This window comes from Urtica dioica, chromosome 8, assembly GCF_054948205.1.
Source record: "Urtica dioica subsp. dioica isolate 48M chromosome 8, U.dioica_male_clone48M_v1_H2, whole genome shotgun sequence".
Classification (NCBI taxonomy): Eukaryota; Viridiplantae; Streptophyta; class Magnoliopsida; order Rosales; family Urticaceae; genus Urtica; species Urtica dioica.
In genome coordinates this window covers 7,964,696-7,990,336 of record NC_142763.1, presented here as the reverse complement: position 1 = coordinate 7,990,336, position 25,641 = coordinate 7,964,696, and the positions used below count along the sequence as shown (strand labels likewise).

At 35.5% G+C, this 25,641-nt stretch overlaps 2 protein-coding genes, 1 long non-coding RNA gene and 2 pseudogenes across 3 annotated transcripts; 2 read left to right on the top strand and 3 right to left on the bottom strand.

The window, feature by feature from the left end:
* Positions 1 to 3,861: 3,861 nt before the first annotated feature.
* On the top strand, positions 3,862 to 6,533 carry LOC149387779 (Cysteine/Histidine-rich C1 domain family protein). Its single transcript, XM_089623475.1, has 2 exons — positions 3,862 to 4,276; positions 5,893 to 6,533. The coding sequence occupies exons 1-2, from the start codon at positions 3,996 to 3,998 to the stop codon at positions 6,374 to 6,376; spliced, it is 765 nt and encodes a 254-aa protein (XP_089479601.1). The 5' UTR covers positions 3,862 to 3,995; the 3' UTR covers positions 6,377 to 6,533.
* Positions 6,534 to 12,583: 6,050 nt separating this feature from the next.
* LOC149387778 (uncharacterized) lies at positions 12,584 to 13,616 on the bottom strand (annotated as a pseudogene).
* Positions 13,617 to 13,638: 22 nt separating this feature from the next.
* On the bottom strand, positions 13,639 to 15,405 carry LOC149387777 (uncharacterized). The gene is made up of 3 exons (XR_016301022.1): positions 15,151 to 15,405; positions 14,312 to 14,443; positions 13,639 to 13,755 (listed from the first exon to the last, which is right to left on the bottom strand). It is a non-coding gene; the product is annotated as an uncharacterized LOC149387777 (long non-coding RNA).
* A 6,587-nt stretch (positions 15,406 to 21,992) lies between these two features.
* On the top strand, positions 21,993 to 22,403 carry LOC149387776 (uncharacterized). The gene has a single exon (XM_089622248.1). It carries the CDS (start codon positions 21,993 to 21,995, stop codon positions 22,401 to 22,403), a length of 411 nt encoding a protein of 136 aa, XP_089478374.1.
* Positions 22,404 to 23,772: 1,369 nt separating this feature from the next.
* Positions 23,773 to 24,471, bottom strand: LOC149387775 (secreted RxLR effector protein 161 pseudogene; annotated as a pseudogene).
* Between the last annotated feature and the right edge of the window lie 1,170 nt (positions 24,472 to 25,641).

Below are 25,641 nucleotides of genomic sequence, written 5' to 3'. Positions count from 1 at the left end.
CTCGCTGATATTTTTATTGCGCAATATTCTCGCGAGTACGGGTAAGGAAACTCTAGATACACTTCCAGGATTATGCAGCTGCTATAAAAGCCATGCGTTTCCCCTTAGCAGCCTCGACGCTTTTTCAAAATACTTAGAGCTCCTAGACGTGCAAGATCGGCGGATTGAGAGGCTTTGTGTTTTGATAAGAGCGGTGTCTTTCACCAAATACTATTCGAGAGGTTTGAATGTTTGAGTGATTTGGGTTCTGTGTATACGTGATTGAAGACTCACGTGCGTTTGAAGACTGAAGTCATCCGAGTATAAGTGTTTGCTCGAAGAGTGGAATTGAAGAGAATCTCAAATTCAGGGGAGTCTCTGGTCTAGGCATCCTTTCTACTGGCAGAGTGCCCCCAGACGTAGGTGATATTGCACCGAACTGGGTAACCATATTGCGTGTCGTTTATTTACCGCACTTTTGTTGATTATCCATTATCTGTATTTAAGTAAGGTGTCGGACATATTGTCAACACTTTATGTGTGACATCTTGTCTTTGTGACTAATCAGAATTTCACTATATTAGCCACCCTTGAAAGAGTGCCTAATAAATCGCTTATAGCGTTGTTGCACCATTGATGAAAATATTAAACTATATCCCAAATTTGTGCAATGTAAAAGCGGACCCCTAGTAGGGGAGCTTTCCACGGAGAATGAAACTCTCACGCGAGCAATGATAAACGAAGCGGAAATAAAGAGTGTTAGCTTGAGTAACGCAAATATGTGTTGCTGCGAAAACCTAGAAATTCCTATGAAAAGTTCAATATTAAAAAGATATTACGTCACTTAGGTTAAAATTGAAGGGTTTTTAATATTTTTCTAAATTAAATTGGTTATTACATATAGTAATAATAAAAATTTCTTGAAATATTTATATGATGACCTTATTAAAATAAAACTGAAAAAGAGTATACTCTCGATCTATTAATATTTTAATAAATCTTTACTTCTAAAGAAGCTTTAAACGTAATTGAAAAAAAATAATTAATTTTCTTGAAACGGGAGGACATGTTTTCTTTTAATTTCTACTTTAAAGTTAATAGACCCCTATAAATGCTATATTGATGGTTTATAAGGCTTAGAAGCATGAGTCAAGCCCAAAAAAGAAAAAAAAAATGGGGGTGATTTGTGATTTACTGTTTCGCTAAAAAAAATGGGGGTGATTTGTGATTTACTGTTTCGCTATTTTTGTTTTGAAAACCGTATACTCTTAGAATAGCTTAACTTGGTTGCTTTTACGTTTTCCAAAGGAAAAAAGATCGGGACTTGACTAATATAAGTGCTTAATTATTGAGACTATTTGGCTCATCATGGTCGCTCATGTGAAGATTAAAAAGCATATTGCAACTGAACGACCACTGGCTAGCTAGCATCAATTTTGACCGCGTATACATATGTATATATAAAATTAGATTTGATGATGATATATAGATATATATGCACTTATAATATATTTTACGTCATATCATAAAAAATAGGAATACTCTTAATCACCATAAGCTCTAAGCTTTGTATATAGGATTTTTTTTTTTTTTTGAACAACCGTGGGATCATTGAGCATTGGCTTCCATTTAATTGGAAGCTAAGTTTAGTTTCGAATTCAAGTGCTCCGTCTACTCGTGAATGTGCACAAAAGCGGGCAACAAAAAAAAAAAAAAACCAAAAACAAAAACTTGCACGCAATATTTACATTCATTATTTTGTGCTAATGTATCATATCAAGTTATCAACGATGTTAAGCAATGCGAATTAAACTCAAACAGTTTTATTCGTTGTGATACGACAACGAGTCATTATGAAGATACAGAAGAATCATATTCATTTCTTCTTTTTCGTGTCCATCTGTTCTAGCTGACTACTCCTTGAAAAAAAATAAGGATAAGGATATTTATATATGCTACAGATTATCGCTTGGACTCATTTGGAATATTCCAGGTGTTTCTTTAATTTGTAACAAAGGAAACAATAAATAAATGCGAGACGGAACGAAAGCAGGTTTCAAAAAATTATCTTTTACCTAGAATTATTGTTTTGTTTGAACTTTGAATCAGTTCTAGCAAGTCCAATTTTATTGTGGAGACTCAATTATTCAGTTGGTTGATTGAGTACAAATGCTTTTTCTTACGTACGTACTATCTTTTATCCACGTGTACAATTCGCGGTACCAGCTTATAATCCACTTGGCGCAAAAAGTACTCCCTAATTGACAACAATAGTGACTACACATATCCAAAAATATATTTAAGATATAGTCAACTTACCCTAGATATGCAAAAGGCCACTTAATCCTGAAATATATGTTAACTGATTAATTAAAATGATCAACATTTTTCTTTACTTTGATCAAGAATATAGTATGCAACGGATACAAATCTCATTATTTTTCTTTATTTTTTGTGCTAATTTTTACTCTAAAATTTACGAAAATCAACTTTTCTTGAATTTTTATTTTGCATATTAGTCCTTCTAATTTAGATTACTCCCTGTTACTAGTTATATTTAATCATGTTACATGCTAGATACAGCTGTTTTTTTTTAATATGTAAATTGTAGTAGCTACTCGATAATTTCTAAAGAAATTTTGAAACAAGAAACGGCAATGGATAGATTACATCCAACCAATATAATAACTTTACGCAAATATTAATTGCGCCAATAGGTATTGCTCAATTGGAATAAGTTCCTTAGAAGATTACCATGGACAAAAACAGAAAATATGGATATATATATATATACGTATATATATATATATATATATTATAGCTAATAATTAATTAAGCTGATAAGCAATCCTCTCTTAAAATAAAAACAACAAAGACCTGATGGGTTGGAGAAATTATTCCAAAAATGAGAATCGCATACGTTCTCATGCAAGAATGGATAAACGTTCAAACGAGTTATTCTTTACTATATCTTTTGCTTTCCATGTAAGAATGATATATTTACGTAGGGTTCTTGATTAAATTTTTATATATGATCGTATGCGTGTATCCCCCATAGCCCATAGATAATATATGGCATCATATATTCATATCCATATATACCTCCTTTATAAAATTTGTATACTAGATAAACAAATTAATTATTATTTACGGAAAGTTAATCAATCGATAGCTTTTGAAACAGACGACCTGGAACATCGATTTCATATAAAAGAATATTATTCTCTTACATGAAATTCAAATATTCTAGCAATTAAATCTATAGTTTTCTCAGTTATTATTGTAACCTTGATTCCTTGCTTTTCCTTTTGTGGACCTAAAATAAATATATACCAGGATTAAAATAATAGAAACGAAAAACTTTTGACGATTGATGACCCACTTGCATAAAATTCATAATATCTTATTTCTTAAATGTTTCGTTTGGTGCAGTTTTTTCTATAAGCTTATAGCCTATAGGACTATAAGAGTGAATCTTTCTACGTTTTCCTCATAACACTAGCTATAAGCTAGCATTTATTATGCATATGGATATGATATCTCTTATATTTTTGGTACGCGATATATTTATATATTGTATGCCTATAGATGCACACAACAAGAATTATTGCTAGTGAAACTTGTAAAAAGAAGAAGAACTAGCTAATAATGAAAACTAATTCGTATATATTCTTGAGTACGTTGACATGACTTAAAAATATGCCTTATGTCTGTTCTTTTCCTTCTCAACGTACGTGGGGATTCCCATGCACACTCATTTCACCACCATCCCAAAGCATATAATTCTAATTCCCTCACACATACCCTTTGCTTAACCATCAAGCCAACATCAAACAAAATTTCATCCCACATATATATGACCTAATCTATATATTTTCACCAAGCTATAGCTTCTAAGCTAAACAAATTAAATCCCCACCACCAAACCCACTATATATACAATGCTCCATGCTCCAAAAGACCTCATTTTTCTCCTAGCACCATATAATTAATCACTAAAAAAAAAGGGAGAGGCCATGAAATACAATGAAATATCTCATTTCAGTCATTCACAGCACAAGCTGAAATTCGAGTACTTGGAATCGGCGTTCAAGTGTGACGGGTGCAAGGAGGCGGGGATCGGGTCCCGCTACAAGTGTGGGGCCGGGACATGCGATTTCGACCTTCACACGCACTGCGCGGTCCCGTCTCCGGTTATCTCTCACCCATTTTACCCGAAGTGCTCTTTTCGCTTCCTCTCCCGTCCCCCGGGAGACGCCCCCCGCTACTGCAACGCCTGCGAGAAGGACGTCACCGGGTTCGTTTCTCTTCCATATATAACTTTTTTTTTTAATGTTTGAATTTAAATATATTTTTAACGTGGGCTATGATATATGTGCTTGTGTCAAGTTTAAACTTATTGAGACGTGTAGTCTTAACTTAATATTGTATCAAGTAATTAAGAAAATATAACGTTCAACTTCACGATATATATACTTAAACATCACTCAATGTAATTCTTTGGTACAGTAAACATGAGTTGGATAAGTTAAGTGTTTATAAATAAGTTGAGTATATATGATTTTTTTCACACACATCATTAAATAAGCCAGTAGCTTAAAAAAAATATAATAAAATATAATATTGGGTACCAATACTATTGCATACTAAATTGTTTTTTTTTAATAAAACATTATATAATATATAAGCATAAATAATGAAATGGAAAGTACTAATACGAATAACTAGAAATTATCTCTAATATGTCCCTTAAGATGTATTTAATATATATACATGTCAAACAAATATAACAAGTACTATATCGTGTTTGGGCTACACATAGACATTGTTAATAAGCAACTAGCTTGTGCTAGGATGAAGAGCATATTGTGCTCGTGAAGAAAATGAACTTTTTCTTCGAGAAAGAGAATCGAGCAAGTGCCCTAGTAGTATATAGTTGAAGAAGAATGATACGTGTGTTATGAAGAAGAATGATAAGTGAGGGTTATTAAAAAAACTCTCCGTGGTTCCGTCTACGTTTAAAAAAAAAAAAAGAATGATACGTTTGTGTCGCCTTGAATCATAGCGGTGATGGTGTCAAAGCCGACGAAGAGATAACTTCGTACGATGGTTAAACTTATGATCGAAATTGCACAAATAAATTATAATAGACCACGATGATGACGAAGGCGACAAAATATAGTAAACAATTGTTTCAGCCTGAGATCATATTAGTCTTCATAGAACTTCAAATTTACTTCGACGTAAAGGTTAGTCAATTAGTCTATAAGGGTGACAAACAATAAGTCAATAACATTTTATTATTACCGTGGTTATAACTTATAATTAATATTTTCAAACATTCAATAAAATATTTATTTGTTTAAGTTTCAGATTTTTTTCCTGATTCTAAATTAAACATTTTTTTTTTATAAATAAAATGGTAAATTGTTAAAAAAGAGAGTCAAATAAAAGAACTACCTGAGATAAAAACAGTTTTCTACCAAGGTTAAACAAATAAGTTTAAAATTAAAACAGTTAGCTAGGTGTATGGATAATTGAATGGTCCACTGAATAAATAACCATATAAAACGCTAGAAATTGTTATACAACTAACGTTTCTTAATTTTTTTATAAAAGCCACCAACAATTATTTACGCCGTTGAAAATACGTAAATACCCGCCGAAACTTCCCTCCTCAAATATGAATAATTATTGGGTATTTACGTATTTTAGCTGTGTAAATAATTGCTGGTGGTTATTTACCAAAAAATTACGAAATCTACTTTTGGTGACTTAGTTAGCTAATTATTTGTAATTAAATTTGAAAAAAATAGTAAGTGAGGTTATCACTTTTTTGTTACTTAACACTTAAACAATGACCAACCCAATCGATTCACTTATCACTTAGTACTTTCGATTTCGCGATTTCAGATTCGTGTACCACTGTACGTCATGTGGGTTCGACTTACACCCATGCTGCGCAAAGCTTCCGATGGTTCTAGACGACGGCGAGACAGAGCTCCACCTCCACCGCAAGGTGAGCTCATCCTGCCACCGCTGCGGCCGCAAAGGCCGGAGCTGGAGCTACCGCTCTTCCTGCAAGACCTACAACCTCCACGTGGCATGCGTCCGTGAGATGCTCATGGGAAATTGGGCCCAGCTCTACCGTAGTGGGTCCGGCCGGAACGCCGCCGCCGCACCGCCTCCAAGCCTGAAGAACACCCTTCAGGCGCACCATTGTCGGAAGCCCAGCGGCGGAGGCATATTTGGGTCCCACCGCAAGAAGAAAGGCGGGAAGGCCAAGAAGTGTTGTGAGATGGCGGGGCTGGCTGTGCAGTGCGTTATCTCGGCCGTGCTCGGCGATCCCACCGCGCTCATCGCTGGGCTTATTGGGACGTTGATTTCGAGGGCGTGATGGTCTTTTTCTTACGATGTACTTTATTACGAAAAAGTGATTATGTACAAATTAACTAATTTAAATTTGGTTTATGCTATCTGTTAGCTGATTGACAAAAAATACTTCATAATTTAATATAATGCGCTTTTTTTTAATGGGACGTTGATTTCGAGGACATGATGATCTTTTTCTTCTTCGTTGTGCTTTATTACAAAGGAAATTGATTTTCGGCCCGATTCACGAGTCCCGAACGATCCACTCACGTGATGACACGTGACAACAAACTGCCACGTGTCATCACGTGAGTGGATCGTTCGGGCTCGTGAATCGGGCCGAATAGCATCACTCTATTACAAAAGCGTGATTATGTACAAATTAAATATTTTAGAGTTGTTTAAATATTATGTACAAATTTAGAGTTGCTTAAATGTTCTCTTTAAGTACCCCCATAATTTAATATAATTCGCTTTCAATATTGTGAAGTTGATTTTGAGGACATGATGGTCTTTTTCTTTTTCGACGTGCTTTATTACGAAAGCGTGATTATGTACAAATTAAAATTAAAGTTGTTTCAAGCTCTCTTTTTATCTGATTGATAAAATACCCCATTATTATATATATATATATATATAAAGCAAAACCCGGAATTTACTGTTCATGCTACAGTGAATCCAGGTTTTGCTTTTATATAATAATATAAATGTTATTATTATTATTATATATATTATTATTAAATATATATATATAAAACAAAACCCACTTTTCACATGTTACAGTATTTCTATATTTTTTAAAAATTTCCATGAATACCTATTTAAGTTTTATAATTACATTAGTAATCGTATAACAAGATTACAAAAACAACTTTAAGAAACGAAAAATTCCAGAAATAACTCAAAAAAAACGAAAAATTTCATAAATAAATTTAAAAATGAAAATTATCTAAACTAACTTTAAAACGATAACAATTATTATTACAACTTACTATTTCTAATTTTTTTTATATCTGAATTATTATTTAATTAAAATGGTTTAAATATATATATATATATATATATATATATATATATATATAAAAGTGGTAAAAAAATACTTATTTTTATATATGAAAAGTGACAACTAACAATTGCAAACCGTTCACATTATTATCTAATTTAAAATTTATCAAGCTTCCCGGACAAGGCCGGGATCTATTGCTTGTAATTTAATATAATGGTTCTTTTACTTTGACTTATGAAAGATGGACCATTTTTTTCATTTTGATTCTTCAATTATTATTTTTGTTTGCTTTACTAAATATAGAAGCCAATTCATTTGTGTGTGTCGTTTGTTTGGTTTGTTGTAGTTCGTGGATATCAACCAATTTCTCACTGGTCTTTTAATGCATAAAAATTTGAGATTACCGTAACATATGGACGCATAAGTTTAGTTTTTTTTTTTTTTTTTTTTTAATTTTATTAAAACGACCTAATAAATGAGTCATGCTTGATGGGTCTGAAAAGAGGTGCTGGTTTATAATATACAAGAACCTAGTCATAATGGAAATGTACAAGAACCGAGTCATAATATCGGACAAGGTTAAAGATATTGTAAGCCGCATTTTTGGGTTGACATTTAGAATCGTCCGTGGTTCGATCTATGGCCGGACATATGACCGTACGTACGTAGGTTAGGTATGGTAAAGTTCTTTCTGTTCTCGTCATCTCCGTCTCATCACTTCGTCAATAGTGTCTTCATGCTCTTCGCATTTGTTGCGTTCATCAAGTTCTTCGGGTTCGTCCTGTTCTTCGGGTTCTTCGCGATCTTTGGGTTCTTCATGTTCTATGTATTCATCAAGTCTTTTGAGTTCACCGTGTTCTTCGGGTTCTTCACGATCTCCAAGTTCTACGCGTTCTTCGTGTTCATCGAGTCCTTCGAGTTCATCGTGTTCTTTGGGTTTCTTAAGATCTTTGGGTTATTCGCGTTCGTCATGTTCTTCTCATGAAAAGACAAGAAATGTGAACTAAAGGGACCCTGAGGGGTTTCCCTGGCGCGCACTTCGACGCTCAACATTACTAGTATTGTATTGCGTTCTGGGTGAACGATTTATCACTAGGACAAAAAACGTTATCCGGTGCGACGAATGTCGCACCGAATACTTCAAATGTCGCACCTAAAAGTTTATTAGGTGCGACGGCGTCGCACCGGATAACCCGTAGCAAAAGGCATTAGGTGCGACATGTCGCACCTAATAGTCATACCTCTAGGTGCGACATATCAGGTGCGACAATGTCGCACCTAATATGTTTTTTAAATTAAAAAAAATTACAAAATCAGAAATAGAAGGGGGGATGCTGATCGATCCAGGCGGCGGGGCGGGGGGCTGGTCCAGGCGGCGATGGGGCGGACGGGAAGGGGGCTGGTCCAGGCGGCGGGGCGGGGCTGTTCCAGGCGACGGCGGGGCAGGCTGGGAGAGAGAGAGACAGAGTGAGAGATGACCGGTGAGACAGAGAGAGAGAGAAATAGCGGGGGACGTACCAGGGACGGCCGGCAGCGGCGGAGCGGAGAAGGACGGCGGAGGGGACTGGCTGAGAGAGAGAGACAGAGTGAGACGGTGAGAGACGGCCGGTGAGATATAGAGAGAGAGGTGGGGACGTACCAGGATGGGCCGGCAGCGGCGGAGCGGGGAAGGACGGCGGCGGGGGCTGGCTGAGAGAGAGAGACCTTGTGAGACTGTGAGAGAGAGAGAGAGAGTGAGTGAATGTGTGAAAAAATGAGAAAAGTCGGGTTTAAAACCCTAATAATCATATTGGGTGCGACAATGTCGCACCCAATATGAAATCCCAGATAAAAAAAAAAAATTCGGCGGGATTCGTTGACAAATTTAAGTTTAAAACTCATTGGGTGCGACATTTGTCGCACCTAAAGGTATTAGGTGCGACATTTGTCGCACCTAAAGGTATTATGTGCGACAATTTCATATTAGGTGCGACATTGTCGCACCGAATAGCACTAAACATTAGCGAAATTTTTAGTCATCCGGACGAGTATCCGGTGCGACATGTTACACCTAATATGGGCTTAGGTGCGACTATTAGGTGTGACATGTCGCATCTAATACTCTTCCGCACCCAATATGTTAATTTGTAGTAGTGTATGCTCGTCTCTATAATTTCTAGAGAGGGAGTCATGGTCTCAATTGTGTAGAGTTTTGACAAGTTGAGATAACTTATTTTGTGTTGTGAGTAAACGGTGCAAAAAGGAAGGAACTTGTGTTCTCTTCTCCTTTGTTAGAGAATTCCCCAAAATAAGGAAAGAGAAATTCTCTTCCCTTATTTTAGGGAATTCTCTACTAAAAGGGAAGAGAAATTCTCTTCCCTTAAAAGAGAATTATCTTCTCTTAACAATTAATTTTGATTTAAATTTAATGGTATTTTATTTGTAGTGTTTTTAATTGAATGGACTAAAAAGCAAAGACATTTTTATGTGTGTGTAATTATTTCATGACTAAATGTGTTGTTCTATTTAATTGTATGTAAATATTTTTTTAAGGGAAACGTGGTGTTTTTATTAATAACCCTCGCTTATGGCGGAGGAAAACCGTGGTTTACACAAGATATTACAAAGCAAAAAAAAAAAAAAAATGGGAAGCATTCCTTCGTGTTGCCTCCACCAATCCAAGAGGTCAAGTTTGGTGTTCGAGTACTCAACGTGAAGATGAGTAGTGTATCTTGATATTTCGTCGTATATCGGTCGAGACGGTTGTGGAGATCCTCTCCCTCCTCTCCCTCTTGGAGACGATTGTGGAGATCCATCAACTCCACGAAAGTGTCGGTGAACAGACAAGAACATATACTCTTCTTCTTGCCTTGCATTTCGTGGTGGGCTAGGTTCGGGGGGCGGTGCAACTCGTTCTTGATAGACCCTGAAAAGATCATAAAAACCCTCCACGATCCTATTGTGATCATGTGTAATATAATCTTCCCCGATGAACATATCTTGTAAAAAATTTAAAAACATTTTAAAACCATCCAGTTGAATACGAGGGTCTAAAATACAAGCATACCCATACAAGTAAGGAATTTTGCCTTTACCCCAATATTTTAAAAATTTGTCTCTCATAGAGGAAATACAATCTTGAAAAATTACATAGTCCATATTGGTTTTAAAATGTTGAGCAATTGCACAAAGACTATGAATTGCTAAATGAGAAGTAGGTTTATAAACAGCAGATAAACAACAAGTTTGGTCATAAAAAAGTTTGAGAAAAGTAACAAAAACTTTAGCCATGTTAATATCTTCCTCGCTTAGTGCACCTTCACCTTCACTCAAACTTGAATTGTAAAAAGCTACAATAACCTCATAATAACCCTCGGATAAGAAATTTGTTAACATCAAGTATGTGGAGTTCCAACGAATTTTATTGTCTACATGAAAGGTTCTTTCATGTAGTCCATGAAGTAAAAATCTCCTCTTAAGTTCATCTACCCTTGGGGTTGAACTATTGATCCAACTTATAGCATGTCTAATTCTCTTAATCCCAGAATGAAAAGCTCGTGCCCCACTTTGAACTATAAGGTTAATGATGTGTGTGGCACATCTTTGGTGCATAAGGTTTTCCTCACAAAGTATTTTGGTTTGTAATCCTCTAATCATGGAATCATTGCTAGTGGCATTATCTAGGGTCACGGAAATAATTCTAGCACTAAGTTCCCACTCTTGAATAACACCTAATATAATCTCTAATATGTTATTCGCGGTGTGCTTTCCTTCTATTCTCCTAAAGGCTATAATCCTTTTGTTAAGGTTCCATTGTTCGTCTATGTTATGAACCACCACACTCATAAAATCCATCCTAGATTTACCCGTCCATATATCAGAGGTCAAGGCTACACTAAACGTTCCAGAAGATAAAATGGCTTTCATTTTTTCCTTTTCTTCCAAAAAATATTTGAGTACGTCACGCCTCAATGTTGATCTAGAAATAATTTCAATACCAGGTACCAAATAACTAACATATTTAATAAAACCTTCATCCTCAACATGACTAAATGATTGGTTCGTGGAAATGATGTACTCAACTAAATGTGTCCTATGTTCTAAGGGATCGTGAGTACTTACATTACTTGAAGAACCAATCGAGGAACACTTCTTGTAGTGGTGAGTGGATGAGGTATTTAAAAGCATGTAGTCAAGTCTTCTCACTGCCCAGAAATGCTAAATTAAAAAAAAGAACGATTTAACAGCTGTCATATTGAGAAGCATCCAAAAGAAGGAAACAACTTGGAAACTAATTTGAAACAAAACAAAATAGCACTAGCGAACCAATAATTAGGATGGAGAGGATAATTTCACGAATAATACGAAATGCCCATCACTTTCCAAACTGAAAGAATGAAAATATGACAGCCAATTAATATCAATGCGTACATATTCCTATACAAATACAAATACAGCATACCCATATATAATTGAGGCCGAACAAGCTTTCCATGCTCATAATATGGAAAATCTAATATCTTCTCAAATTTCTCTCTTTTTTACTTAAATACTGAAGTCTATAATATATGAAATCTTCATCATATATATGTATATATATTATATGATATCAATTTTTTTTTTTTTTGAAAGCCGTGTGCGTGGGACACTTTCATTAGAAAATGGGTAAAAAAAAATGATACCATATAATGAACAACTTATGAGTTATGACAAGGTACGATAGAACTGATATCGCATATATATTCACTTAGATCGAATGAAGATCAACAATGTGTCAGCTTCTCATATGCGAAAAGTAACAATGCACACTCAATTTTGAACACACGTAATTTGCTCTTTGAGTTATTACCCTCTCAGAGCACCTCCAATCACACGGTATAACACCATATATACCGTGGATTGTGCTCCAACCATACGTCAAAAGTAACACCAAATTTAGTGTTTTGTACAGTGGCACGGTATATATGCCGTGCCACTGTATACACGGTATAAGTTTTTTTTTTTTTTTAAATCCTTTTAATAACACATTAAACATTAATTATATATATATGTATATATTAACCCTATAATTATTTATAAAACACCAAAACTCATAAATTGACAACAAAAAATACATTAAAATAAACTTCAAGTAAAACATAAAAAATTTAAACATAGATTACAAAGTTTAAATTAAACACAAAATAAAATAAAAACTAAAAACAATAACATAATTTTAAAAGACATAGTAAAAACTTAAAACACAATTTAAAAACGGGGAAAATTATTTCCAGTTCTGTCAAGATAATTATAATACTGAGTGTAATCTTGATTTTGATCTCCTTGAGTTTGATCTCCCTGAGTTTGATCTCCCTGAACTTGATCTTCCTGAGCTCGATTTTGTTGATAATTAGATGCTCGATATTGAGATCCATAATATTCAGAACCTTCTCCTTGTTCTTCATATTGGTTCGTCTGTGCTCTTTTTTGCATAATTTTTTCTTTTTCTTTTACTAGAAATTCACGCATATTTGGGTCGGATATAGTATCCAAATTCATGAATAAAATTTTATTCTCTTCTTTCATTTGAGCTAGCTCAATTTTTTTTTTTTCGAAGTTCATTTTTTTGTCTCTGAACTTCAATTCTATCAATATTAGAATCTTTAATAGTTCGGACAAGACTCTCATTTTTGTCCATCATTTTTTTAAATTCTTCAGCATCTTTTTGTTGTTTCTTTGCTTTTTTTACACCCATTGGTCTTCCAGATAAATTGCAAGTGCATTCTTGATCGTTCATGTTAAGATCAAATGAATTCATACCGGGGGTTACAGGTGACTCGGTAGAAAATGATGACGATGACGGATGGTTAAGACCCGGGGACTCGGTATTTGAGCTGTTACCAGCAAATTTCTCAATTCCCTTAAGAATAGGCCACACATGGTCGAATTTGAAGCCCCTCTTGTATTTGGCATCCTCTACCAATAACATCTTCGCTTGAGTTAACTATTACATATTGATAAAAGAATGATGATAAAAAGTTAGTTAGTACAAATAAAAAATAAATATAATGTATACATTTATCGACAAAATAAATACTTACAATGTCTTGTTCCGAAGCACCGCTGGGATTCTTATTTTCAATCTGGTTAATACATCCCCTTAGTTTCGAAACAGCAGAAAGAATGGTTGTGTCACGCCCCGAGAACTGAGACGTGAACTAAGCGAAGATAAGCGATATTAAACATACTTTATTAAACACTAAACGAGTAACTAAACATCCCACAGTGCATACTCAGTCATTCGCTTTACAGATCCAAAGATAAACAAACTTTGATAAACCAAAAGCTTATATACAGACCTGCTAGATAACGAAACTAAAAACTTCAAAAAACTTGACGACGTAAAACTCCGAGGTCGTCCTAACCCTTCTTCTCGTTCCCTGATTATAAAAAAAAATTGAAGAAATAGGGATGAGCCTGAGGCCCAGTAGGTGCTATAATAATGGTTTGATTTTAAAAAGATTTTCGAAAATAATACTTAGCTTTATAATATTACTATTCTTGTCACGTGTAAATCACCATACACGTACAAGTATACCTTGCAGAAATATAAATTGCATAAATGTAAATGACAGAAATTTAAATGTGTCCCTAGATACTTCTAAAACGTGTACTATCTCTTGAGCCGCCTGCCAACTTAACCCGTGGCAGTCCTCTGATCAGAGCAAGGTGCACTCTCCGCACCGTAAACATGTGTGTGTGAAACCGGCTTATCCAGGATATACGAAACATTTCTTTTCGTAAATACGGGATATATGTATAATATCGAAAAATATTCTTAACTTCATTATCGGATATCCCGAGTTGAAGTTCCGCCACATTTTCTAAAAACGATTCTGGGTTTCGTGGCACGTTCACAAACATTTTCATTTCGAAAAATAATATATATTTGAGGCCAAACCATAAAATCAGGAGAGAAGGGTTATAATAACCTACCTCAAGAGTAAGCGTCTATATCGCTCTTCCACGAGACGTCCGCTCGTCCTGTGAACTTGAACGTTCACTAATATCGAGAATCCAGACGTTCACTTACTCCGTGAACCTCTAAACGACTTTCAGTCTTGAGTCCTATCACGGTAAATCAAACCGATCCTGAATCAGAATCCTATGAATAATTCACGATACTCAAACTCAAACGTACAATTTAATAATCGTATAACCCAAAGACATTTCTAACTATAAAGTCCAAAATTCGCATTTCTTGAACGAGTCTAATTTCATTTCCATAATGAAATCTGAAAATAATTCTAGCGAAACAAGTATCATTCTTTTCTTTTCCAAATTCAGAACTGTCAATAACTTATCTCAAGTATATCGAATCATTAATCACCAAAAACCAGAATCTCAAATCAACATCACACGGTCAAACAAACTCACGGCCAAACAAACTCATGGCCAAGCAAGAAAACCAAAACCAAATGTTCAAAATCAAAAATCCATAACAATTCGTCCAATTATCCAAACACAATCCATCTTAAACTCAGTTTTGTAACACAAATTCAGTCCAAAATCATCAAATCACATCCAGAATATCGAAACCCCCAATTCAGATTTATACAAACCCTAAACTTCTAATTTTTCGTCCAAAATCCAAAATTTCATCAAGAAACATGCTCAAACTCTCCAATCCGAGTAACAATCATCACTAATCCATCATAAACAAGAGCAATGACAAGTTGATTTCACAAAAAAACTCGTTGAAATTGAAAACCCCCAATTCAATGAGCAGATCCTAAACTTTTCCAAAATCAATTCGGGAAAGAACGATTCCTTACCTTTCCTCGAGAAATTCGACTTCCTTGATGTTATTCCCTTCTTTTCCCGGCGTTTCTCTTCCGGTCGGCGGCGGTGTGAGCTCGCGGCGTTCTTTTCTCGGCCACGGCGGGCGCGCGCACACGGTGATGGCTCGGTGGCTTGATGGCGCGCGAAGACTAAAGAAGAAGAGAGGAAGGTGAAAAAGATGACGGTGGTGGTGAGGATTGTGGCGGTGACGATGATGTCCTTGATGTCGGTTTTGTTGTTTTTTTTTCTCTGTTTCTCTTTGCAGATAACGCACGAGAGAAGGAAAGGCAAGAAGAAGAAAAGAATAGAAGAAGAAGAAGAAAGAAAAGAAAAGAAGAGTGTAGAGAATTCTTCGAATTTTGCAATTAAATTCTTCCTAATTCCACCGCTATCAAATTGACCCCGACTCAAGCTTTTTATTTCAATTAACTCCAGAAAACATGACAATTACGTCCTTGTCACAAAATTTTGTGACTTCAAGCATAACCGATCGAACCTTTAATTAAAAGCTTCAAAACCAAGAAAATTCTCATTCGTTCTCAAATAACTCAAATATACTCAAGGTTTCTCGGAAATAATTCTCGTCCTTAAGAATTTATTTTCTTAAATTAAATTCCGGAATATCTCATCGGAAAATAATTTATCATTCACGACAAACTCGATAATTCCTTTATTTTATTCCGAGATTTCTCAATACCTTAATATATTTCAAATCCAAAATACTGGAAATACTACTTAGAAAATTAATTTACATAATTTTCCCGTCCTTGGATTAACTTAATTTACAAGATTAACCTTAAAACTTCGAGTCGCTACAGGTTGCCATTCTAGTTTCTAAAGATCTTCTTGGTCTAACTTTTTGGATTCCATTTGAGTGATACTCTGTTTCAATTCTTGCCCAAAATTGATCTTTTTTTTGGGAAATCCCTATGATTGGGTTTTGAGAAATATCAATATAGGTTTGACACAAGAGTATATCTTCTTGAACAGAGTATGAAGAACTGCGACTTGAAGTCATGTTTGAAGAAATGAGGTGAAGAATGAATTCGTGAGGAAATGGGTTGAGGAGTAAGTCTTATTTATAGAAATTGAACGGCTAGATTTAACGGCTAGATTTTAGATCTAAAATTCAACGGTCCGGATCTATTTGTTTCTTTCTATAAATGATGAGTTTCATACTTGGAAAAATATCACCTCCTTCTTTACCGTATACTTCTCATAAAAAACGATGAATTTTCAATATGGTAGTTCATCTTACATACCATCTTCTTCCTCTTCTTCGTCTTCCTCTTCTTCTTCAGATAATGAATATTATGAAGATCTAGAAAACAAAGTCATATCTCAAATTACTGAAAACAACAATTTCATGCTAAATCGTATGCTAAATACCGAAGGCTCTCATCGTGGATCTACTCCTGGTCATATCGTTATCAACCGTGATCGGGAACAAGCCGCTCGCAATCTCTTCAACGACTATTTTGCAGAGAATCCTCGATTCCCAGAGACAATGTTCCGACGAAGATATCGAATGAGTCGAGCTTTATTTCTTCAAATTCATGATGCTGTGCAAAGGCATGACAATTACTTTGTCCAACGAAGAGATGGACTCGGTAAACTCGGGTTATCTAGTTTGCAAAAACTAACAGCCGCTTTTCGAATGTTGGCATATGGATCACCGGCAGACTCCACCGATGAGTATATCAAAATAGGCGAGTCCACAACTTTGGAATGCTTGAAGAGATTTTGTCGTGCTATTGTCGAGGTGTTTGGAGGCCATTATCTTCGAGCACCTAATGCTAATGACGTTGCAAGACTTCTCCACATTAACGAGCGTCGAGGATTTCCAGGTATGTTGGGTAGTTTAGATTGTATGCATTGGAAGTGGAAAAACTGCCCAACAGCTTGGGGAGGTCAATATGCTGGACGTAGTGGATCTCCTACGATTATTCTAGAAGCTGTAGCTGATTATGATCTTTGGATATGGCATGCATACTTCGGTCTACCAGGATCTAATAATGATATTAATGTGCTAGAGGCATCTCATCTTTTTGCAAATCTTGCTGAGGGTACTGCTCCACCGGCCAATTATGTCATTAATGGAAAAGAATATAATATGGGTTATTATCTAGCTGATGGCATATACCCAAAATGGTCGACCCTTGTTCAAACTATTCACGATCCACGTGGTCCAAAAAAAAAGTTATTTGCAATGAAGCAAGAAGCATGTAGAAAGGATGTGGAGCGTGCATTTGGAGTGTTGAAGTCAAGATTTGCAATTGTGGCCGGACCATCCCGCTTTTGGAGTAAGAAAGTGTTACATGATATCATGACATCTTGTATTATTTTACATAATATGATAATAGAAGATGAACGCGATGTTAATCCAACCATTGAAGAACAAGCCGAAGTTCCAAATGTTGAAGTTGAGATGGCAGCCGATGAAGATGCTCGATTTTAACAATTCTTAGCTCGACACCGACAAATCAAGAACAGAGACGCTCATATTGAACTTCGAAATGCATTAATTGAGCACTTGTGGAATGAATATACTAATTCTGATAATTAGTACGATGTAATCTATCTTTCAAATGTATGTTTTTATGTTGAATCATTTAAATGTAATATTTTAATTAGTAATGTTATTTTTATTTATCTTTTTTTATTTATCTTAATTTTTGTTAAATATTGGTAAGTACTAATTTTAATCACTTAATTAAAAAATATCACCATTATAATTATTTATTGAAATATTTTTTAATAAAGAGATTGTTTTATTTTAATAATATAATAATGGTGAATAGTATTTTTAGTGTGAAATTTGGTGTTGTGGTTGGAGTTGGAAAAAAATTTGGTGCTAAATCAACACAAAAGTTGTTTGAATTAACACCAAATATAGAAATTGGGTTGGGGTTGCCCTCGTTGATTGATGGAAAAAACAACACAATTACCAAGGTCCCAAACAAAAAATCGTACACAGAGGGTCAAAGTGAAACCAAACAGCTCAACATGAAGAGGGAAATGAAATACAAACTAAAGCAAAACAAACAGTAAGTAAAATTGGAAAATGGAACAAAGATCCCAATAAAAAAAAACCCATGTGACACCATCGAAGAGCCATAGAACCACCTCTGAACCGCACCCAACCACAACTCTTGATGATAACCCATATTTTTCTTTGCTATGCGTAGCTATTAATAAAAAAATTCTGGTACCACACAGTTCAAACTCCAAACTAGAAGGCACTATGTGGACTAAAAGAATGTGCATATGAATCACATGCTTTAGCATCGTTATTTCAAAATGTCAAAAAGTCATCCAAAATAACTTAATAATGTCAATTTACTCGAAAGTTGTCCATTAACTGCAAGTTCTAAGCTTGAAGTTTGTTCGAAGCTCAAGAGAAGTAGCATGTGATAATTACGAGTGTAAATGATTTTATAAAAAAGATAAATGGATTTAACAAAATTAATAAGATCGTGTTACTACTCTCATTGTCAATTAACTTGAGATAAAAATCGCGTGATACTTCACGATAACGAGGTATTGAGCTAATTTTCATATTTAGAAAAAACATTGTTGCTAGTATTTTGTTACATCAAATTAATAAGCTTAAGTAATGACAAAGTTTATTACATTTTTTTTTGTTTGTTGGGAAAGATGAATACATGATGAGAATCGAATTGAGAAAAAAAAATCAAATAATTGGCTGCATAGCCATCTTAAACACTAGCAATTTGGTTTTAGCCAACATTTCATTAATTTCCCGTAAATAGCCATCTTGCTTACGTGGCAGCTTATTAATTGAATTAGTTTTACATTTTTGCCCTTACGCTATTTTAATTAGGAAGTTTTTTTTTTTTTTTTTTTTTTTTTAAATTTCGAATCAAATATTGAAACCAAATAGAGAAGTTTTCAAATTTGAAAAATTTGAATTTTCCAGCAAATTTTGAAAGTTCTCAGCCCATTTATTGTTATCTATTTGGAAGTTTTCAGCGTTGACTTTAGATAATTAGTTTCTATTTTCGTGGCAATTTATTATGGATAAAATCTGTAAATATATTCTTCATTTATTGATATTATTTTGTCTTTCATATATTCATAATTTCTAGAATTTTCGTACCCAAAATATTTCCAGAATTTTTTTCCGTTTATTTACACGAATATACTGTAAATATGTTTTGTATTTAGAGTGAATATACTGTAAATATGCTTTGTATTTACAGTGAATATACTGTAAATATTCTTTGTATTTACAATGAATATACTGTAAATATGTTTTCTATTTACACGAACATACTATTAATGTGAGCAACAAAAAAAAAAAAAAAACTGTTCTTCGCGGAGTCCATGATTCCGATCGGGACCTTTGGACGCAGATCGCGGAGAGGAGGACGAAGTGAGAGGCGCCGGAGTTTTTCCTGGCGACGAGACTGTTCTTCGTGGCAGATCGCGGAGAGGAGGACGAAGTGAGAGGCGCCGGAGTTTTTCCCGGCGACGTGGCTGTTCTTCGTGGCAGATCTGCCTCTCAGCGTGGACGACGGGCGGGCTGATCGATCGAGATCAGTCCCAGGTGGTGGGAATCCAAGGAGATCCGAGAATTTCCTGGTCCTCCGATCATCGAAGTACACGAAACCCACATGCAAAACGCACTGAAAGGCGTACCCAGAGACCCAAGCCCGAGAGGCGTCGAGGGTTTCTCGTCGAACGTCGAGAAGAGGACGAAGAACGAGACGAGGATGAAAGCGAGGTTCCAGATCACGTTCAGGACCATGATCGGCTGCGAGTACGCGCAACTCTCTCCGCCGCCGGAGATTTGTTCTTCTCCGTCGTCTTCGTCATCGTCGTCGGCGAGGAGGCGGAGAAAGAAGGAGGAGAGTGTTGGTGGAGTGGTGTGGTGGCTTCGGAGGAGAGGGTGGGTTGTGGAGAGAGTGAGGAGCAACAAATTAATGAATTTTAATTTGCTTCCAGAAATAACGCGATAGTTATGATGACCAAATCTTTGTAATTATGTTTTATTATTCAGTTTAAAATGATCAGGATATTTATTGAGGTCTGTTTGGTCTTTTAATTAATTGTTAATTGGTGAGCGTGGCTATTTACTGGAAATTAACAAAAGGTTGGCTAAAAACAAAACCTCTATAACCAAATGGCTATTCACCTGTATAACAAAAAAAAAATGGCACTAATTGATTACCTCTTGAGGGAGATGAAGTTTTTGTCTTAGGTCCATCCACTTGCCAAGAAGTATTTTATGGGAGCTAGACCCTTAGTTTAGAGGGGGCTAATGTGAAGTATTTTATGGGCGGAGGGGATCTATTACGTAATTTAAATTAATTAATAGGCCTCAGACTTTTATCATGAGTTTGATCACGCTCGGATTACGATTAGAATGAACTTTTTTTTTAAGGAACAATTAAAATTGAACTTAAATTATAATGAACTAAATTGAAATAGAAACGTGGCTTTTATTATATAATATTATTTGATAATATCATCATAGTATTTAAAATTTTAATTGTGCATCTCAATTTTGTTTTTCAACACTAACAAGGACTATTTTAAAAGTTGGCTTTAAGCATGGAAATATGATAAACGGTTCCTTATTAACTTACGGACATTTATAACTAAATACAAGTAAAAGATGAGAATCTTTTTTATTATTAATATTATTAGAAAAAAGATGAGAATTATATAACTAGTAAGGATCGAGTTTGTCGTCATATAAATCTTGACGAATGACCAGGCAGCTTCCTCGATGGAAGACGGTAAAGGGCTTTAATTGATGGACAAGAATAATAAATGTCCCTACAACGTATACTAAAGTTATATTAAGGAAGATTTCATCGTGTGAATTTCTATGGAAATTTAATTAATTCATAGAATCTTTTTGCCCATTTCTTTTACTTGTGCCGTCAACGCTGATTGTGTTTGTGAACAACGGAACATGTACTCCCGCATAAGTTGACCGCTCCAATTAGCCTTTTGGAATATTAAGCGTATTAATTAGGTAAAAGATTAACCCTTTAGGTTCGTTCCACATTCATGAATTAACGACCACGTAATTAAATGACTCGTCTTTAGATTAATTATCATCACTCTTTCGCTCAAAAAAAAAAAATTATCATCACTCTAATATCAATTATTTTTTTATTTATTTTTTTTTATATATGTTTACCAGTTTCAAATTTCATAAAGTCATACGTAGTTTTTATATTCCATTTCCATCTACAAAGAAATAAAAGTGAAGTAAATTTTTTAACTTTTTTTTAAACACTCTTTATATATATATATATTTTAAAAAACCCACTGTAAACCTTTTATCATCAAAGTATTTTATGTCTAATTCACGTAATTAATTGAATACAGTACAAAGTGTTTTGATCTCTTATTCAAATAGAGGTATTATAGAGAATAAAAGAGAGTGTTAAAAGTTAAAACATAGAAAAGTCGCATTAAAAAAAAAAGGAAAAAAAAAAAAACTCACTAGTCTTCCAAGTCCATTTATATGAACCTGTGTGCCAGGGAACACTTTGCCCACAATAAATCCAATGAGGTGCTGTCTCTCTCATGAATTTTGTATGAGACATTACTAATTCTTTGAAAATTCCCAGACTTTTTTTTTTCATTCACCGCGTCTAAAAAAAAATACATCGTAAAGTATGTGCTTTTTCTTGTCAAAAAAGAAAAAAAGTATGTGCTTTTTGAATTAATCAACGGCTCAATTAATATACCCTCTCTTTTTTTTTCCTCCACTATAAATACACCACCACCCCAAAGCAAAGAGTCCCAAGTCCCAACCCATCTCTCTCTCTCTCTCTCAAATACATAGAACAGAATGGGTGTTTGTTCCTCTACACAAATGTACACAAACAACAAGGCAATAGGGTGGCCAATAACAAGCACAACAGTCCAAATAGTCCACTCAGATGGGAAGCTTGAAGAGTTCAAGCACCAAGTGAAAGCTAGCCAGATTTTGTCCCAAAACCCAAACTCGTTCCTATGCAGCTCCGAGTCCATGCTCGTCGGGGCTCGGGCCCAGCAATTGGGCCCACAAGACACGCTCCACCCGACCCAAATTTACTTCCTAATCCCACTCTCGGAGGCCAAGACGCCGCTATCGCTGCACCGATTGTGCTCTCTGGCCATCACCGCCAGCGATGCGCTCTCCGGCTCCGACCTCGACTCTCCCAGCATCACTGATTGTGGATTCCAGGGTTGGAGTTTGCCCGTTCTCCCGAAAGCTTAGTTGATTTAACCCGGATCGATTATTGATCGTAGTTTGTTGTAGTAATTATTAATTTATTTTTGTACTTCATGAAATCCAATGAACATGTATATATATATTTTGTTTATTTTTTATGATATGAAAACAAATTGAATTGTGTTTTAGATTGTTTTTCCCTATCAAGCACATTTATGGGGTACTGTACTTTTTTTTTTTCCTGTATGGATTTTGTGCAAAATATGCATATGCGTACTTTCCTTTTTTCTATAATCATTTTTTTTCCCACATCCATAATTGCGTTAACATAGTTATTTTGTGACAACATTGTCACAAAACAGTATATCACAAAATGATCGTAATTAATTATAGAGTAATTTTTACTCTCCCAAATTCACTCGTAGATATGTATATTACACTGACGTATTTTAAAACTTTCGGACTTGGGAAAGCCATATTTAATGTGTTTTTTTTGTTAGATCCGAATATCACGGGTGAAAACCATCACCTAATTCCACGACCGAATCATGTTGAATAATTAAGAAAGCATAAAACAATAGCGGAAGCGTACCTGATGAATCCATGACGGTTGGTCTTCCAGTTCAACACGTATTTCTCTGAGAGTCCCTTCAGTTCTCTCTGGCTCACTCTGACGACGGGATATCAGGAATGACAAGAATGTTCCGTGTGACCTGGGGACCAGCCGTATTTATAGAGAAACCCTAGGTTACCCTAGTGGGCTTCCTATTTCAACCCATCACTGAAATAGAAGCCCATAATGACTCTACACATTAAAGGCCCACAACCTGTTAGATACATTAAAGCCCAATAACCGTACACCAAATTAGATCACTTTTAACAGGCCATCTTTATTGACAGTTCACAACACATAATTATTTAACATATAAGCCCAACGTTGGATTAAGGATCCAACATATTGGATTAAAGATCCAACAATCTCCCACTTGGGCTATATGTTTAACCTTATAATTATGTATCGCAAAAAATAACCGAAAGAGCTCAACTTTACTGTCATTACCAAAATGTATCTCATAACCAATCCGGTCCATCAACCATATCAACATAGGATCAAAGCGGCATTCACTACATCTATCGTAGTTATACCCATCAATGGTCACGTATATCGATACAACTGAACGACATGGATCATGAAGTGGATGTGTAGTATGGAAATTTCATGTTATGTGACCTCAACATGTCTATTTCCATTTGGTCCTCCTTAAACCTTAGTGAGATCAAACCATATACTAGAAAAAACAGAGTCTAAATAAACAAAAAACTTAATTTTCGCAGAAAACCTCGATAATCATAAATAAAACCAAACATGTCTATAACATAAAAGCACTAAAAATAGCAAAACAACAAACTCCCACTAGAACTGAATATCCTGAGCTGAAATAACACCCATATGAGCAGTGTGCTCGTGAAACACTTTGGGTGGTAGTCCCTTAGTAAGCGGATCCGCAATCATGGAGTTTGTTCCGATGTGCTCGATAGACAACTGTCTACTCTGAATTCTTTCTTTCACAACCAGGAACTTGATGTCGATGTGTTTCGACTTCGTGGAGCTCCTGTTGTTGTTGGAGTATAGTACAGCGGATTTGTTGTCACAATATAACTTGAGTGGTCTATCAACACCATCTATTATGCGCAGCCCAGTGACAAAATTCCGCAACCATATCCCCTGATTGGACGCCTCATAACAAGCTACAAATTCTGCTGCCATGGTAGAAGATGCTATAAGAGATTGTTTAGCACTCTTCCAGGAGATAGCACCTCCAGCCAACAAATAAATATAGCCTGATGTAGATTTCATACTGTCTTGGCATCCAGCAAAATCAGAGTCAGTATACCCGATGATCTCGATCTGATCTGACCTCCGATATGTGAGCATGTAGTCTTTTGTTCTTTGTAAGTACCGCAGGACCCGTTTAGCTGCTTTCCAATGGTCCATCCCTGGGTTGCTTAAATATCTGCCTAACATCCCTGTAATGTACGCAATATCCGGACGCGTACAAACCTGAGCATACATTAGACTTCCTACTGCCGAAGCGTAGGGAATCGTCTGCATTTCCTTTTCTTCAAAATCATTCTTAGGGCACTGATTGAGACTGAATTTGTCTCCCTTAGCCACAGGAGTATCACCTGGTTTACATTCCTGCATGCCATATCTATTTAGAACCTTTTCGATATAGCTCTTTTGTGATAATCCAAGAATCCCCCGAGAGCGATCTCGAGATATCTGGATTCCTAATACAAAAGAGGCGTCACCAAGATCTTTCATCTCAAAATTCTTAGCTAGAAATCTCTTGGTTTCGTGCAATAAGCCTATATCGTTGCTGGCAAGCAAAATGTCATCAACATATAAAACCAGAAAAATACACTTACTCCCACAGAACTTATGGTATATACATTCATCCACCAAATTCATTTCAAAACCGAACGAAATAATCACTTGATGAAATTTGAAATACCATTGTCGAGATGCTTGTTTGAGTCCATAGATGGATTTCTTAAGTTTGCAGACCAAATCATTTGCGTCTTTGGACACATAATTTTCTGGTTGCACCATATAGATCGTTTCCTCGATGTCACCATTGAGGAACGCAGTCTTCACATCCATCTGATGTAACTCAAGATCAAAATGCGCCACTAATGCCATTATAATTCTAAAAGAGTCTTTCGTGGAAACCGGAGAGAAAGTCTCTTTATAGTCGATGCCTTCTTTCTGTGTGAAACCTTTTGCAACAAGACGAGCTTTGTACTTTTCCACATCACCTTTCGAATCCCTTTTGGTCTTAAATATCCATTTGCAACCAATGGGTTTCGCACCTTCTGGTAATGGTACAAGGTCCCAAACGTCATTATCTTTCATAGATTTCATCTCTTCATTTATGGCATCGATCCACATTTGAGAATCAGAACTTTTCATGGCTTGAAGGAAGTTGATAGGATCATCTTCGTTCACTCCAATGTCATCCTCATGTTCTTGAAGAAATACAACATAATCATCTGGTATTGCACTTCTTCTTTCTCTGGTGGATCTTCTTAATGGCATATGTTCTTGAGGTGGTAGAGTTTGTTCTTCTGGAACAATTTGTTGCGCAAGGGGTTCCCTAATATTGTCTTGAATTGAGTCTTGAACAATGTCAGGAGTAAAGTCATGATCATTGTCAATGTCACCTATGGGAATATTAACATATTCCTCTTCCAAGACAAATTTTCTTACCGTATCTCCCCC